Source organism: Periplaneta americana, chromosome 8 (genome assembly GCF_040183065.1).
Source record: "Periplaneta americana isolate PAMFEO1 chromosome 8, P.americana_PAMFEO1_priV1, whole genome shotgun sequence".
Taxonomy (NCBI): domain Eukaryota; kingdom Metazoa; phylum Arthropoda; class Insecta; order Blattodea; family Blattidae; genus Periplaneta; species Periplaneta americana.
In genome coordinates this window covers 87865973-87884004 of record NC_091124.1, presented here as the reverse complement: position 1 = coordinate 87884004, position 18032 = coordinate 87865973, and the positions used below count along the sequence as shown (strand labels likewise).

General features: G+C 32.5%; 1 protein-coding gene across 3 annotated transcripts in view; it reads right to left on the bottom strand.

Moving 5' to 3' along the window:
• Nucleotides 1-889: 889 nt before the first annotated feature.
• LOC138704867 (probable cytosolic Fe-S cluster assembly factor GK14772) overlaps nt 890-18032 on the bottom strand; it is a 37081-nt gene continuing 19938 nt past the window's right edge. For all 3 annotated transcript variants that reach the window (XM_069833208.1, XM_069833210.1, XM_069833211.1), the window contains 3 exons: nt 15456-15672; nt 2791-2948; nt 890-1863 (listed from right to left, as the gene is read on the bottom strand). In XM_069833208.1, coding sequence (XP_069689309.1) covers nt 1622-1863; nt 2791-2948; nt 15456-15672 — 617 coding nt within the window. In that variant the 3' untranslated portion in view covers nt 890-1621. The remainder of the gene's footprint in view (nt 1864-2790; nt 2949-15455; nt 15673-18032) is intronic.

Sequence of the window (18032 nt, the reverse complement as noted above, 5' to 3'; positions counted from 1 at the left end):
GATGGGGTGTGAGCTGTAAAAATGTGGTACATAAAAAGTCCAAAATGTTCTTTCATGCACTTGCGCGCATACTATAATCTGTTTATTAATATTATTATTATTAGTATTATTATTATTATTATTATTATTATTATTATTATTATTATTATTATTATTATTATTGCTCATCACATCCATTATGATACACTATGGGACGTAGTTTTTTCACATCCAAGAAATTGTTTGTTTGTTTTTGTTCTTCAAAATAATTTATGCCTAGTATTTTGTTAATAAATTGCCCTTTGGGGTGCGGAAAGGGGTGCTCCGATTTTTTATTGGGTGCTTGTGCACCCTTTCGCACCCCCCCTAGCGATGTCCCTGTCTATCATCTAATATCATCTTATCTCAAATTTTTCTTCTATTCACCATTCCTTCAAGTACATTCTTCAAGCCAGTGACCCAGCCAATTCCTTTTTCTCTTCCTGATCAGTTTTAGCATTATTCTTTCTTCATCCACTCTGTCTAGCACAAATTTATTTCTTATTCTGTCTGTCCATTTCACATGCTCCATTCTTATCTATATTCACATTTCAAATGCTTCTTGCCATTTCTGTTCACTTTTTCGTAATGTCCATGTTTGTGCCCCATATAATGCCACACTCTACATAAAGCATTTCACTAATCTCTTGCTTAGTTCTTTTTCCAGAGGTCCGCAGAAGTTGCTCCTTTTTCTATTAAATATTGAAATAGTTGAGAAGTTATGTTAATTATCACAAGTAATTCAGATAGATCCTTTAAGACAGCGGTTCTCAACTTATGGTACACATACCACTGGTGGTATGTGAATCACTGTTGGGTGGTACTTAAAGTATAAAATAAAAATATAAATTATATAATGGAACACTCCATTAAATAAATTCAAATCGTAATTTATTTAATTAAGCACACCTAATTTAGCAATCAATTACTGGTACTGGACCATAGAAACGTTTATTATGACCTTGAGAGCAATACTTGACGATTTGCTATTATAAATTTGGTTAATGTTACAACTAATACCCTAAATTAAAAATAGTAGTATGTAATTGAAAAAAGTTAAGAACTGATGCTTTAAGCCTTAAAACTTTTGATTAAAATTTGAAGTAGACAATGACAGCAATTATCAATCAATCAAATTTTTTGAGGTATGAAGTTAATTCTACTATCATTTCTGTATAAAGAAAAAAATGAAGAAGAAAATTTCCAGAACTGGTTTCCAATAAACACCATTTTGTATTGTTTCTGGCTTAAGGACTTGAAATCATTCTACTGATCACTAAAAATATATATCTCTGAAAACCTAGAAATAGGTGTTTTGCATCTTCACGATATTTTTTATATACTTTGTGCAATAAGTAAAAAAATAAAAACAAAGGGAACTTATTTGGAATGACACATTTATGACGTGATAAACGTGTCTTTTCTCTAATCTTTCTACGCTGACAGGAGGACATCTTTCATGAACTTAGGACATGTCAATGTTATCAAGTTATTTGTATATTTATTAAACTACAGACAAGACATTATATAAAACAGCTTTGCTCACAATTTATATTAGAATTATCACAGTTGTATTTCTAAAGACAATTGCTTTCATTTTCAGTTACCATTTTATATTAAGTGCAGTAGCCATTTTCTCAACTGCATGATACTGGGTATGTAATAAAGATGAACACTTATCACTCTGAGATCCACCTAACCATGCCTTATACAGTTCTGAAACAACACTGTTTTTCTCAGGAACTTGTTTAGGTAAGGACTGATACAAGGATTCCAATTTCATAGTCAATTCTCGCGGGGATGTACCATCCTGTGGCCGCACTTGGGCTCCTCCATTCAGACAACCTACACAAAGCAAATAATAACATCATTTCATAGCATTCTTCTACACGTAACTCAGATAATTTCTACATAAACAGGTTGTTCAAAAATTTCATGCCCAAACTTCTAGCATGCGCGTGCACGCGCACACGCACACGCACACACATACACACAGAGTAAAATCTGCTTTGTATGTAATTACGCGCAGGTCCTGACAAAATTACATTTAATTGTAGGTTAATTCTGAATTGTACGTGATTCACTTTAATGGTAGAATTTTTTAAAAAATAAAGTTTGAATTTAAGTATTTTAGTTCACTAAGAAAGCTAGTCAATCTGTATCAAACAAGGTTGCCCATTATCGCCAGCACTACTTAACTTATATATTGATGCAGCCATAGATGAAAGGCAAAGAAATCTTACAATTGGACTAAAGATAAATCATCTGTTTATTAACACCATGTTGTTTGCTGACAATCACATTATTTTTGCAATGTCAGAAAGCAACCTATAGAGTGCTGTCTACAAACTACAAACATGTCTGATGAATTATAATCTAAAAATTTCTAATAGAAAAACTAAAACTAGGGCATTTTTGGGACCAGATCATTTAAGATGTAAAATCGTCATAGATAAAGAAATTATAGAACGGGTATCATCTTTCAAATACTTAAGGCTGTACTATTACATACTTAAAAGAACAAGACGTGGATATAAAAATAAATAGATTTCAAAGTATGTGTGGAACAATTATAAGAACAGGTGTCTCCTTAAAGAAATCAGGGAAATATTTATGTGCTTTCAGAAGTTCAGAGCCACAAATACTGAGGATCCAAAGTTTATGCCACTGCCTTTCAATTCAGTCCTACAGTTGGTAGAGTTGGTCATAAATATGTAAATGCAGTTTTTAATGTCAGAAAGCTGATTGAAAATACAATAATAAAAGACTTACCTGACGGACAAGCCATGATCTCAACATAATGGTAAATGCATTTCCCTCGTTTCATCTTCTGTACCAAGTTCTGAATATTTCGGAAACCATTTGCAATGGCAAACCGCAATAATACTTTGCCATCTCGTTCCAATGTCACTTCCCTGAAATCTGGATTCCTAAAAATATAACACATATACATAAAATATGAAATACTTCCCAATTCCTAAAAATGAAACATGTATATATAATGCAAGACTTTTCAATCTCGGCAAGTATTAATATTATTTTAATCGCTTCATAAAGAAAGGGCATCAGTCACATTTTTTTCGAAATTGAGTTAACATTGAATTTCCCATCTTGAATGTTCAACACATCATTTTATCAAGAAAAGAAACGAGTCCAACATTTCTTTCATCATGATATTGTGTTCGGAATGTGAGCATTTTGTAAAGGAAGGGGCATCAGTCCGGACAGTTTTTCTTCATTTCCCACAACTTAGCTAAACTGGACTGATGCCCTTTCTTTATGAAGAGATTCATTTGTCAAAATTAGTGTTTAGCATTGAGGCTGAATGCACTTAAGAAAAAGGAGAAAATGCAGATTTTCAGTTCAAGAGCACTGTCAGATATGAATACTGGCCAGATTTTCTCTTTCCAGGTACTCGAGTTTTCCCCGTCATCATTCCACCAATTCTCTTTTAACATCACATTATCACTACCCCAGAGTATGTCAGATTTTGTAACCCACAACTCAGCACCAGAGATCCATATCTGGTCACTTTAGCTGAAACCAGATCTATGACTGTAATTCAAAGTAAAATGCTATCAAGTTGATAACAGAAACTGAGTCATCACAGTAATGCAAAGAACTGTGATATTAGAAGATTGCAATAGTGACCCAATGTAAAATGTAATAGGCTGTTACGAATTAATCATTATAATATTCTGATGCCAATATGTAGGCTAAACATTTTCTATAGTGATAAGACAAATACATGCAAGCACACTGAAAATGAATAAAATAAATATTCGAAATAGAAAATAAATTCTTAAGTTATTTAAACATTATAAAAATGCATAAAAGTGCTACTCAGAATTCTACCCTCCTCCCCATCCAAGTGTTCTGAAATAAGTTTCTGTTTATTGTCTCAGAATTAGTTTGTAGACTGTGAATGACATTTCCAATGTTTGAAGAAGTAACAAAACAACATTTGAACATACTTTAATTTAGAGAGAGACATTCTGAATTCTTAACTTGTATTTCCAGCAATTATGGATTTGTAACCTAGTTTCTCGTGAAACACGACAATTTGTCACTCACAGTACATTACTCAAACATTTTTATAGGGACAAATTGTTATAATGTCAAAAGATAAGTAAAAGTATGAGCATAATTGTCACACAACAGTTCTAACTTGAAAGATTAGTACAATTCTCTTAAAACCCATTCTCACCAAATAAAATAATTGTAATTACAGTATAATTAAATAAAGAATAAATTCATTAAAATATACACCAATACATACACAAATCTACATGAAGATACGCATAATATATTCACAATCCAGAGTAAGAACGTAAATATACAAACACATGCACTATAAATCTTCACAGTTCAATTAATTATAACATAAAATGTATTCTCCACTTGTCTCATATGTTGATGCACGAAACAAAATATGCATACTTGCAAGCATATAAACCAGTAATATTTTTATTATTATTGCAGTAGAAATCCTTTTTAACGAATCTTTCAGGGAATACATTTTTTTTTCCTTAAATAGGGGTTTTCTTTAAAGGGAGTTTACATAAAATGAGAAGGAAATGCTTAAAATAACTAGCACTAACATGTGTACTATATACAAAACATTATAACCATTTAATTAGGCATACTATTATTATATCCTCTGATTGAGGTTCTGGCTAATCAGCGTTGTATGCAATGGAGGGGAAAAGAGCTGGCCACCTTACCCCATTATCTTTGACTTTTCTATAGGCGATATTCCATTTTCTCTAACAGCAATTTACAGATCTCCAAATAATTGCAAAATTGATTTCCTGGATAGCTTTGAACAATCTCTGTATGAACTAAAAGACGTTAAAAATCATATTATTTTAGGTGACATTAATATTCAAATTTTAGAACACAATTTAGATAACTCTGGCAACAGATATTTGAATATTATGCATGAATATGGTTTTTTGAAATACTTAAATGCTCCTACTCGATATAATGCATGCCTTGATCATATATTCTTCAAAACATCTATTAACTTAGATTTCAAATCTGGAGTATATAATAGTGCAATTACAGACCATTGTATGGTATTTGGACTAGTCACTATCACTACTAAATATATTATTAAGGATCCCATCATAAATTCACATAATAATTGCAAGCAACATATTAATTACAAAGACTTAGTCGCAAATATTAGCTCAGAGACCTGGGAAACTGTTTTTGATTGCCAAAACGCTGAAGTTAGTTTTCAAAATTTTTACAAAATACTCCGCGATATAATAACTAAATATACCTTTCATACTTGTAATAATGTACCCAGTAAATATAAAAAAATAAAACCCTGGATTATTTCGGGTATTGTTAAATCAATCCGCACAAGAGACAGACTAGCCAAAAAAGTAAAACGTGAACCTTTGAATGAAGATTTATCAAAAAAATATAAAAGGTACAGAAATATCTTAACTTGCATTATAAGAAATATGAAAGTTAGTTACTACTCAGAGAAATTTGTCAACAATAGGAATGACCCCAAAAGATTTTGGCAGACTATTAACGAAGCTACTAACGTTTCAACAAATAAAAGCTGCAGAATTATGGAAATAGTAAATAAAGATGGCTTAATTATTAAGAATCATTATGATATTGCAAACATATTTAATGCTCATTTTACAAACACAGGATACAATATAGCATCAAAAATTAACAAAAACCCGAGACTATCTTCTTCCTTTTCTTATCCATCATCATCATCATCATCATCATCATCATCATCATCATCATCATCATCATCATCATCATCATCATCATCACCACCACCACCACCACCACCACCACCATCATCACCACCACCATCATCAATGTTCATATTTCCCGTAAGTGATAAAGAAATTATAACTATTGCTAAAACTTTAAAAAATAATGTGGCTCCGGGTGTTGATGGTATCACTACTAGAACACTCAAAATGATTATTGAACCCTTATCGAAACCACTAACCCATGTCTTTAATTTGTGTTTATCACAAGGTGTATTTCCAACTGATCTTAAATGTGCTGTAGTAATACCTATATACAAATCTGGTGACAGAAACAATCTCAGTAACTACAGACCCATCTCACTCTTACCAAGTCTCTCTAAACTATTAGAAAAATGTATTAAAAGCAGGCTAATTAATTTCTTAGAAAAAACAGTCTATTAAGTCAAAAGCAGTTTGGCTTCCGTACTAACATGAGCACGGACGACACTATTATGAACGTAACATCAAGGATTATCAAAGAATTAGACTCGGGTAAAAAATGTTTAGGAGTTTTTCTAGATATTCAAAAAGCCTTCGATACTGTAGACTATAATATACTCACTTCTAAACTTCATGCCTACGGTATTAAAGGAATCGCTTTAAATTTATTTAAGTCATACTTGAGCAACAGATCCCAATTAACGAAATTTAATGACCAACACAGTGAAATTCGTAATATAAATATAGGTGTGCCACAAGGTACAGTTTTAGGCCCACTACTATTTTTAATATACATCAATGACTTGCTCAATATTGATATAGGAAACACATCTGGAGATATATTTGCATATGCCGATGATACAGCCGTAATTTTTAGTGGATCGAATTGGAATGATGCCTACCTAAATGCTAATAGAGGTATAAATATAATTAAGAAATGGTTAGATGAAAATTTGCTCTCATTGAACATTTCAAAAACAACTGCAGTTCCTTTTACATTAACGGCTTCTAGTCTGAGAAAAATCAAACTCGATAAGGATACAAATTTAAAAATACACAATTGCAGTAACATAAACTTGATTGATTGCAATTGCTCTTCCTTGACAGAATCCACGCAAGTAAAATACTTAGGTGTTATCATTGATCAACATTTGAGATGGAATAAACATGTAACATATTTATGTAATAGGTTACGGAAAACAATTCACAACTTTGTAACCCTTCGTGCATATATGCCTATCTATGTTCTCCGTGTTGTTTATCTAGCCTTATTTCAATCAGTCATTCAATACGGAATAATAGGATGGGGTGGAATGACAAAGACTATCTTAACTCCATTAATATTATTACAAAAACGTATCATCAAAATTTGTCTGCATAAACCACTTGATTATCCGACACAATTTATTTATTCTGAATTCCAAGTACTAAAAATTGAGCAAATATATAAAGATACATTACTAACTTATTTTCACAAAAATAGAATGAATTTTATAACTGAAAAACATATACACAACACCAGAAGAAATGTCCCAACTCTTTTGGCAGAACCTAAATGCCACACTACAGCTGGATTAAGACACAGTAGGAATTATGGACCAAGACTATACAATTCAGTATTGAAAAATAATCCAGACCTAAGCAATTTACACATTCTTAAGTTTAAAAATAAAGTGAAAATGTTTGTAAGATATTTGATAATTTTTATTATAATATTTTTAAGTGTTACTAGCATTATATGGTACTAATTTTTATTGTATTTATCTGATGCATGTAACCTATAAGATAAAACATTGTAATAAATATAAATAGATCATTTTCTTAATTAATAACAGTGTATATCTCCAATAAATGATTCCTTAGCATAGCCACAGATACACTTGATTGTACTTGTCACTAGAAAGTTATTGAAATTTATATTTTCCCCGCCATTCATAAAATATTTTGATATGATACCTCTTGCACAAAAGGAGAGATCTATAACTGAAACTCGATTAATATATTTCAGTATTATTTGTATTTATCCTGGTAATAATGAACAGTTTGACTCGTAGACATTTTGTTTTTGCAGCATTAACTTCCCATGATTATACAAGAAGATTCGAAGAGAACGGCAGTAACGTAGACTTTCAGCTCCCCACTGCTACCATTAATGCACAACACAATGTCAATACGGCGGTTGCTGTCGTCTGTGATACAACGAACTTTTCTGTTGATTTTCGAGTTTGGCATTTTTTCCGGTTATTATATGCTTATTTAAGTTGTGTTAACTCTCGCTAATGGTTTTATATTTTATTTTATCCGTCTTAGTATTTATTTTATTATTGTAAATATTTTTGTTTTATCACTATTATTATTATTATTATTATTATTATTATTATTATTATTAATGAATTATTTTGTAAAACAATCTTTGTATAATTTCTGTCACGGTTATTCTATTATTATTATTATTATTATTATTATTATTATTATTATTATTATTATTATTATTGTTACTATTATTTTATATCATCAGCATTATTATTTGAACCCTGTAAAATTTATGTAGACTACTGGACTGTACCCGAGCACGAGCATATGCTCATTTCGGGTATCTATCCAAATGTAAATTGTAAATAAATTGTAAATTGTACAAATCTCCTGGCCTCGTAAATGGTGCCTTCTTGGTATCACTTGTGAGGTTCAGATCTGTCTTAGGACAGTTGACTGAACAACAACTATTATTATTTACAATAAATTTCATTAAAATATTTTGTAACTCTTCAAATGGTGTGGCACGATTGTTTTTCTGTTTGGTTGAACCTGAACCACACTGAACTCGGCATTGAAAATTTCTTCTTTCTTCTTCATTATTCCCCACAGCATGAAGTGATCGGCAAACCACACTTTTTTGCCATATGTGATAGTGTTATTTGAGGATTAGTCTCGACATCCCTTATTATTTTCACTTTCTGTCTGATAGTTAATTTCTTCCATTTAGTCACAATTATAACAATGCATACACAGCATATAAAAAAAAACACAAAAAAATTGGAGACAGGATTCACACAACTCGTGAGAACAAAGCAAGATCATAACGAATAATGCTGCTGCATTATTATCGATTAAGATGCACTATCAAATATCCTGGTACTACTGATTATTCGAAGTTGAGTTGATATTTCGGATTCATTATCACAAAATACACTTGAAAAGTACTCCTTAAATCGGGACTTACATTATTCTTATGGTAATTTGGCTGGGACTTAACAGATTAGTTCTTAAAAATGGGAACATTAAAACAGGGTTTTACTATATTATTATTATTATTATTATTATTATTATTATTATTATGAAGAGCAGAAGATGGATAAGAAAAAGAAATAGATTCTATTAATTATTTGCTAACAACATGTAAATTGTATGTACTGTACCGTATTTACTCTCATAATCCCCCCCCCCCAAATTTTTAATACATAATTTTTAAAAAATATTTTTCTCGCGCAATTTCCCCTTCTGATACAATGTGGATTACCTAGGCCTACAATTTTTCTGTTATAACTTTGGACATCCTTATGAAAATTTCAAGTACAGCACAACAGAATTTGTGAAAAATCCAAGGTCGAATACATCCCCTTCTACAAAGACCTAATGGTACCTGCAATCTTCATCACCAGCGCATCTGTTGATTATTGGTCAGTTAGTCAGAACACAGTTAGGTATCATTGTGCATAGGCTACAGTGTTATTCTGTCACAGCGTCAGTGTCGTTAAACTCAACTATGGGGAGAAAGTTGACAGGGATGAGTCCGAAGTTTGTCACAAGATCTCAGCAATGTAACCAAGACACAGCATACAGAATGAAAAAAAGTCGCAAAACTTTAATAATTCTCTTAATTAATTACAAAAATTGTCACTGATTATACTTATTTAGTACTAAAATTATGTTGTTTTCTAATGCCAGGCGTTTTGACAATAAAGTAATTTGGCCCCTTGCACTCCAATATTTTTCAAAGATATTGTCATGGTAGTACTTACTTACTGGCTTTTAAGGAACCCGGAGGTTCATTGCCGCCTTCACATAAGCCCGCCACTGGTCCCTATCCTGAGCAAGATTAATCCATTCTCTATCATCATATCCCACCTCCCTCAAATCCATTTTAATATTATCTTCCCATCTACGTCTCGGCCTCCCTAAAGGTCTTTTTCCCTCCGGCCTCCCAACTAACACTCTATATGCATTTGGGTCATTCAATTGTAACAAACGTTACATTCTTACATGGATTTGAACATTTGACATTTTTCTGCAGTCAACTGTAGACAAGAGCAATGCTTTGGAACATACCTGGTAATAGAGGATAGTGTGAAGATTATACAGTACCAAAAATATAATATTGTGATGGTGCATGTTCTTGGGTTTACAATTTGAAAAAAATGTAACAAACGTTACATCAAAGGACATGGATTCTCAAGTTGTGAAAGACTGTTGTGATTCCCTGTTCTTACAATATTTTATGTCAGATAAAAAAAATACAGCTTGAATCTAGGAAGATTACAGAACTAAATGACATAAACGTTTTTAATTCTACAGATGTATGTTACTTGAAAATAATTAAAAACTTAGAGTAACAAACGTTACAACAGTGTAACAAACGTTACAGAGTCAGAATTGAACAGTTTGTAAAGAACATCCTAGTGATAATTTTAAAAAAAGGTAATTTTTGAGAGTACAATAACATTCTTACTCAACTAGCACAGTAAAATTTGTGTTGAAAATAAATTTTCCCCTAACTTCCTTAGGTTTAGGCAATGTGCTTAAAACTAGGTCTGGGGATATTTCATCTATATCGTCATTTGTAGGGTACACAAAGTAAGTGTTCTTTCCTTCTCTTCTTCTCATGAATTGTACACTACACATATTACTCACATAATTGAGAAGGATTATATATCCAACATAATATTGTCCAGTTTGTGGGTAATGAACCAATACATAATCACCAACTGATAGTTCTGAAAATTTTGAATTCATGGCATGATCAATGGAATGAGTAGATTTTGTAGGACTGCTTGTTTCTTCCTGCGTTTCTTTTATTTTATGTTTCTTAAATGGTTCAACATCTCCAGTATTTGAGAAGAGCCCAACTGTGTTTGGTGCAGCAATTTTCACACATCGGGCTTGTTGGATTCCTACCACTGGCAATGCACTTTTCCATTCTTCTACATATTTTGCAGCAATTGAGTCAATTTTACCAGCAGGGACATAAAAACAATGTATGTTGTAAATGTTAGATTTTGTGATGTCATAAAATTGCTCAGCATTTTGCACGGTAGCATTTCCTTGTAAAACTTGCTTCCATACACTGCGTTTAAGGGTAGCTCCAACACCATCGTGTGGGCCCTTACCATGGTAAGACTCGTTATAGTTCCACTCAACATTACATCCTAGAATTTTGGATAATGTGCATAAGTATGATATTGCCTTCCGGTTTTTAAAATGTTGTGCAGCACCATCAGTCCACAGATAAACTGAAGTTATAGTAGACTGCTTTAATGTAGACAGATAGTTTAGTAGGATTTCATTGAAAGCAGCAACTTCAGCAGTGCCATGACTCTGTGTATCACTAATGACTGCTAAACATATTGTTGTGACATCATCAGTAGAAGATTTTCGGAAATAGCAAACTGCAGTATAGATTGTCGTTGATGTTTCAGCTGATGTGTGTGTCTAGTGTGCTGCCATAACTTCATTCTGAAATTTTGCTACATAGTTCTCAGCAAAATCTGTTAGGAGAATCAGCTGTCCTGGTTGTAGTGATGATTTTTGATTCTGCTGTTCCTTCCATTGTCTTCTTTTATTGTATATATGATTGGATAGTTGCGTTAGCTGATTCTTGAAATAAGTGAAGAATTCATTTATAGACATATCTTTTTGAACCAGATGTCCACCTTCCCATTGCTTGGTGTGAACCTCATCACAGTCATCATCAATTTTTGTAATCAGTGTGGATTCAATATCTCCACATTCTTGGCAACTTCTTTTCATACAGTTCTTATTTTCAGTTTGACAAACTGTTTCTTTCAGAAGCTCCTGGATGGTTTTTGGTTTTTCACTTGTTTTCCAGGGCGCTGCTGAAATCATTAACTGCGTGTTTTCACAGTAAGGGCAGCAGCACATTATCTGATCCTTATCAGAGACCAACCTGACATGTTTCGGTCGCATTTCACAAAATTTTGATAGACCAATCTTTACATTTGGATTCTGCTCGTGTATACTTCACGCAAATGATATACAAGCAGTCTTTTTTGCATATATTCTTTCTTTCCATCCTCACGTATTATAATAAAATCTTGTTTTCCAGGGAGTTGGCAGGAAACATCGTCACATTCATAAAAATCTTTCACCATTTTCATAGTATCTGCAGTAATAGACAATGTAGAAGATGTGGAATGTTTTGCTGGCTGTACTAATAGATTAAATGATTCGGCAAGCTTTCTTACTACGGCTGTTTGTTTTCGAGGGCTCCTTGGAAGGTTTCTTTGTGCTCTTTTTATAGCCTTTCCAAAAGAATTTGCACTCTTATAAGGAGGACTTCCTGAAGAACCGTCTTTCAAAATACATGAACTTAAAACTCTTGCTTTTTGTCTTCTACGATATTCTTGTACTCGCTTCCTAGTGGCTTCTCTTTCTGCAGATTTTTCTGATTTTGATTTTGGCTTTTTCCTAAGTTTCCTCATAATATTACGACACTTTTCTAGTCTCTCTTGAGTTTTTTCTGTGTCCATTCTAGCTCTGTACTCACGCATTCTCTCAGCAGCAGATTTTGGAGCTTTTTTCATACTGAAATGCATATATGGCCCATCAAACATGAAAACGTATTAAAACACGTCTTATTTTAAATATAAGCCTACCAAACATAGGCCATTAATCAATCATTTCATGTATTAAATCTGATTATCTTATTATTTTTTGTGTAACAAACGTTACCACATTGTTATGTAACTTTTGTTATTATTTAATGTAACGTTTGTTACACAGAATTTATATAAAATTATTATTTTAAAAATCAGAACGTCTAGTATTTATGTAGCTTACATGAGGAAGTAAGATAATACAAAGTTTCATTTTAAAATAAAAAACAGTTTTCTAATTATGAAATAAAATTAATATTTTTGTAACAAACGTTACATAACCTAAGTATTTCTTTTAACAGTGGATAACTACTTTAATAGATTATATTTCCACTCATTGTTACTACATACAGGCACTGAAACAATTACTTTCAAAGGTAATATAGCACTAACTTCATGGAATTTAATATTCTGATAGCTATGTCCTAAAATCAAATGATGTAATCTCACCAGAATCCCTCTGTAGCAGCCATGTCGACTTTGCTTGTTGGGAACAAAGAAATTATGCCGCCAAAATTAAAATTATACTATGCTGTATAAAGTCAATGAATTGGAGAATTTTTTAATGCAAAAGAACAGTTTCTTCGATTAAATATAAAATTTTGTCTTTATGTCCCTCATCTCGTGGAATGACCCATTTCTGGATTCGCCCATACATGCTACATGCCCTGCCCATCTCAAACGTCTGGATTTAATGTTCCTAATTATGTCAGGTGAAGAATACAATGCGTGCAGTTCTGTGTTGTGTAACTTTCTTCATTCTCCTGTAACTTCATCCCTCTTAGCCCCAAATATTTTTCTAAGCACCTTATTCTCAAACACCCTTAACCTATGTTCCTCTCTCAAAGTGAGAGTCCAAGTTTCACAACCATAAAGAACAACCGGTAATATAACTGTTTTATAAATTCTAACTTTCAGATTTTTTTACAGGAGACTGGATGATAAAAGCTTCTCAACCGAATAATAACAGGCATTTCCCATATTTATTCTGTGTTTAATTTCCTCCTGAGTATCATTTATATTTGTTACTGTTTCTGCAAGATATTTGAACTTCTCCACCTCTTCAAAAGATAAATTTCCAATTTTTATATTTCCATTTCGTACAATATTCTCGTCACGAGACATAATTATATACTTTGTCTTTTTGTCATGGTAATACTAAAATTATTTAAGCTTATTACATTAGATTTTCAACAGTACACTATTTGTTTGATGTCATTTATGACCAGTTTACCCCTGATATTTTTATAGTCATCGCATAATTCCTGCCTCTCGAATTTTCACTCCTAAATCTTGAAAAAAAAAAAGGGGGGGGGGGGGAGGGGAAATTACGCGAATAATTATCGTGGTTGAAGACAAGACTATCATGCTTTGGATGCAGCAGAGGAGATGAAATGAAGCATCCATTCTCAGCTAATAAATGATATCTTGAATAAAGATTTTAAAAGTTCACCTCACGTTTCTATGTAGTATATGTCTGAAAACAAGATGTTAATTTTTAATCTTAATATAATGTCACGTTAATGACAAAACAAAGAATTTCCTTTATATGAAAAGTTTAATTATAATTTGGTGTATAGTGTTTAAGATGTTTACTCCTGGACTTGACTTAAATATCAAGAGTCAAGAGTTCAAGACCCAACTGGGGACAATTAATTTTTAAGTGGAATTCTAGTATTCTGTGCACAACTTGCGGTAAAATATGTCACAATAACAACTGTGAAGATCTCTACAATGAGAACTTGTCAACTCAAAACTTCAGTAGTCTCAAGTCTTGTACATGTAACGATAATTACTGGCACACATACTATATGAGATGCACAAACTGAAAATGGACATAATTTAAGCCCAGAATAGTTGAGAAGAGTTCAGTTGTCAAATAAATACTCAGTACTGAAACCAAAACCATCATAAAAATTTAAAATGTATAACAACAGAAATATTATGCGTGACTTTTAATGAAACGTTTTTATGGGGGGGGGGGGGGAACCTTTCGGTTCTCATAATTTTGTTAAGAAGTATTATAATTATGAACAAACTATCGTCATCTTAGGCCGGATTTCAGTTCTTCCTGGACTACTGAAAAATGAGGACATGCAATTTATGTAGCCTCTGTTATTTCCATAGATAAACATGCGACTAAATAATTCATATAAATATCGATACCTTTCTCAACACATGTTCTAGGGCAACGATTTATGTCCGTCTCAAGGATGAATTTAAATTTTGATGGATAGGTCTTAGTATTTAGAAGCACAAAAGAAGTGACACAGTTCTTGAAAGAACAAAATAAGTGCACTACTTATAATTCAACATCCCTTTACAAAGTTCTTAATTATTGGTAACCATTAGACTTGAGATTTGTAGTTATTATTAGGACTGACCAAAAAATTTTCTGGCATAACTTTCTTCACAAGGAAGGTAAGAATGGAGTACAACATATTATATACTTGCAACACATAAAAAAACTTATCCACGAATCAAAGGGCTCCCAGCAAAAAGAATTTCCTGTTAAATACCCAAGTCTAAATGCAACTCAACTCTTACTAAGTCAGCAGCCTAACTAATAATCAGTTCATTTGGAGTAATGGATTTCGCCTTATAGATACCCCAGAAATGGACTCAACACTGCCATGCTAGCAAAATTGCAGAAAGGTCATTGCTGACAATATCTTAAAGCAATGGGAGACAGTAACTGTCTAATAAATGCACTCATTAAATACAATTTAAAGCCTTTTTACAATGATCTTAACTTAGAGATAAATATATATTTCCTAACTAGAGACAAATGAAATAGAGTAAATGTAGTGTTTCATACCTAAGTGATTTATACTCGAGCTTTGTTTCACTTTCAGTAAACAATTCTGTAGCTGCATGAAGAAATATGTGGTCAGCATATCCTCCCGAACCAGACCCTTTATGAGATGTAATACTCTGAGTGGAGGACTGTATTTTACTCCACGGGAAATCAAGTGGTACTGCATCTACAGCAGACAAGCTATGGCCTTCTGATTCCAGCAGTTGTTCCAATTCAACTGAAAGGAATCATGAACACATTTTAAAGCAAAGCAATGTAAATAGCATACCAATTTCTTTGGTTATTTCTTAAATGTCTGTAATGAGGATGTTTGGATACATTTACACCTACATTTCAAAGGAAATACCAACATTTGGTACTCTAACCAGAGTCAAATATGTGTATGTGTATGTATGTATTTATTCACACTGCAATGGGTATATACCCGGTGGCAGTGATAACTAATTATACTTAATAATGACAATAATAAACTTATTAATTAAAATACAATTAATAATAATACTAATAATTAATACTAACAATAATTTATAATAATAATAATAATAATAATAACAGGGAATATCCTACATTAAATGAAGCACGATCACTTAAAATAACATTTAAAATAAATCTAATTTGTATCTTAAACCTAAGTTCGAACTAAAACCCACGAGTATGATATGTTCATATCTGTACAAGTACCTTTCAACATTACACTCATTTCGTTGTCAACTAACTCACTGCACTGGAACTACGACACATTTCACTGATTCTATCCTGATTTCACTAACACTTCAAAAACATTTCACTGTTCAAATACTTTGCACTGCCACTATAAACTATAAAGCTTCACTGACAGGAACACGTTTCACTTACACAACACACTTCACTGACACAACACTTCAATAACAAAATATCATTTACACCCTTTAATTACTGTGTATAATTACCGTCTATTAGTAAAGTCCTTAAGCCTATTTTTAAATACATTTTTGGTTGTTGGTAAAGCCTTTAGTAAGTCTGCAGATAAAGCATTCCAGTCCCTGATAGTACGATTGAGAAAAGAAAACTTTCCAGTGTCCGTCCTCTGTCTTCTTTCCCTCAATTTATATGAGTGGTCGTTCCTTGAAGAATATGTCTGAATCATAAATAATTTAAGTTACTGAAGTGAAGAGAGACTGTATAGTCAATACAATATTATAAAATTATTTTTCAATTTAAGAATTTCGTCTCATTCTTACCATCATGTATTCGTAATACCTATCAATGGTGAAGCCAGACAGCCAAAGCTAATCCCTAAAAGAAAAAGTCATAGCTGTCAAGTCTTGCAGACAAAGCACAATAGAATACAGTAGATTCTTGCTAAACTGGCCATTCCTTGCACAGAGTAGTCGTCCATGTTTCTGCCCCATACAATGCCACACTCCATACAAAGCACTTTACTAGTCTCTTCCTTAGTTCTTTTTCCAGAGGTCCGCACAAGATGCTCCTTTTTCTATTAAAAGCTTCCTTTGCCATTACTATCCTCCTTTTCACTTCCTGGCAGCAGCTCATGTTACTGCTTACAGCACACCCCAAGTATTTGAAGCTGTCCATTTGCTCTACTGCTTCATTTAGAATTCGCAAGTTTATCTTCTGTATTTTTCTTCCTATGACCATGCTCTTCGCCTTATTTGCATCCCATACTGCTCACAGCTATCATTTAATTCCAGTAGCATATATATGTGTGTGTGTGTGTGTGTGTGTGTGTCTATATATATATATATGTGTATAAGTAATATAGGCATGTGAGACTGGTGCAAATTTCCCACACAACTACTACATTAAAAGTGATAGGAAGTACACTACAAGGAGGCTGGATTACTGAAGGCTGAATTAGCGAGAGTCTAGTACAGGCTTGTCCAAAGCAATAGGTAGAGCTGAAGCACTGTTAAATGCAGTCTGCAGCATTTCAGTTTAGGTTTGAGGAGCGGGGATGAAGAGGAAGCTGATACAATCACAAAGTATGGGAGTGGTGAATTACGTCATTTAGCTGTTACCAATGGCTGTTTATTTATTGAATTACCAACATAAATAATACACAGGGTATTCTGAAAAAAAAAAAAAAACGGTTCCAATATTTAGAGAGACAGTAGTATGCATTAAATCAAGAAATAAAAATCTTACAAACATGGTTCCTAAAATTAATATCTTCTGAGAAATGAGAAAATGTATGCCATCATTGTAAGAACAGCACATCTTTTTCCACTGTGACCTCTTTAGCAAAAAGCAAATGAAGGAACAGAATGCAACTGCAGACTTTTATGGAAATTTATATATTTTGTAACTATTAAATTAAAGGAGTTTGGGGACAATAAAAACAAATGTGTGTGTATTTTTATTCATAGAATGCCTAAAAAAAAGTTTAATAAAAATTGGTGACACGAAGATCATTTTTCTCTTTAAACTGTCCGAATTGACGTGGAATGACTCATATACCGTATTTAACCTCGTAATGGATGCACCCCAATTTTTTGCATTAAAATAAAATAAAAAAAATCTCCGTGTAATAGATTGGATGCACTACTTACGTTTTAAATTCAAATTTTTAAACAACAA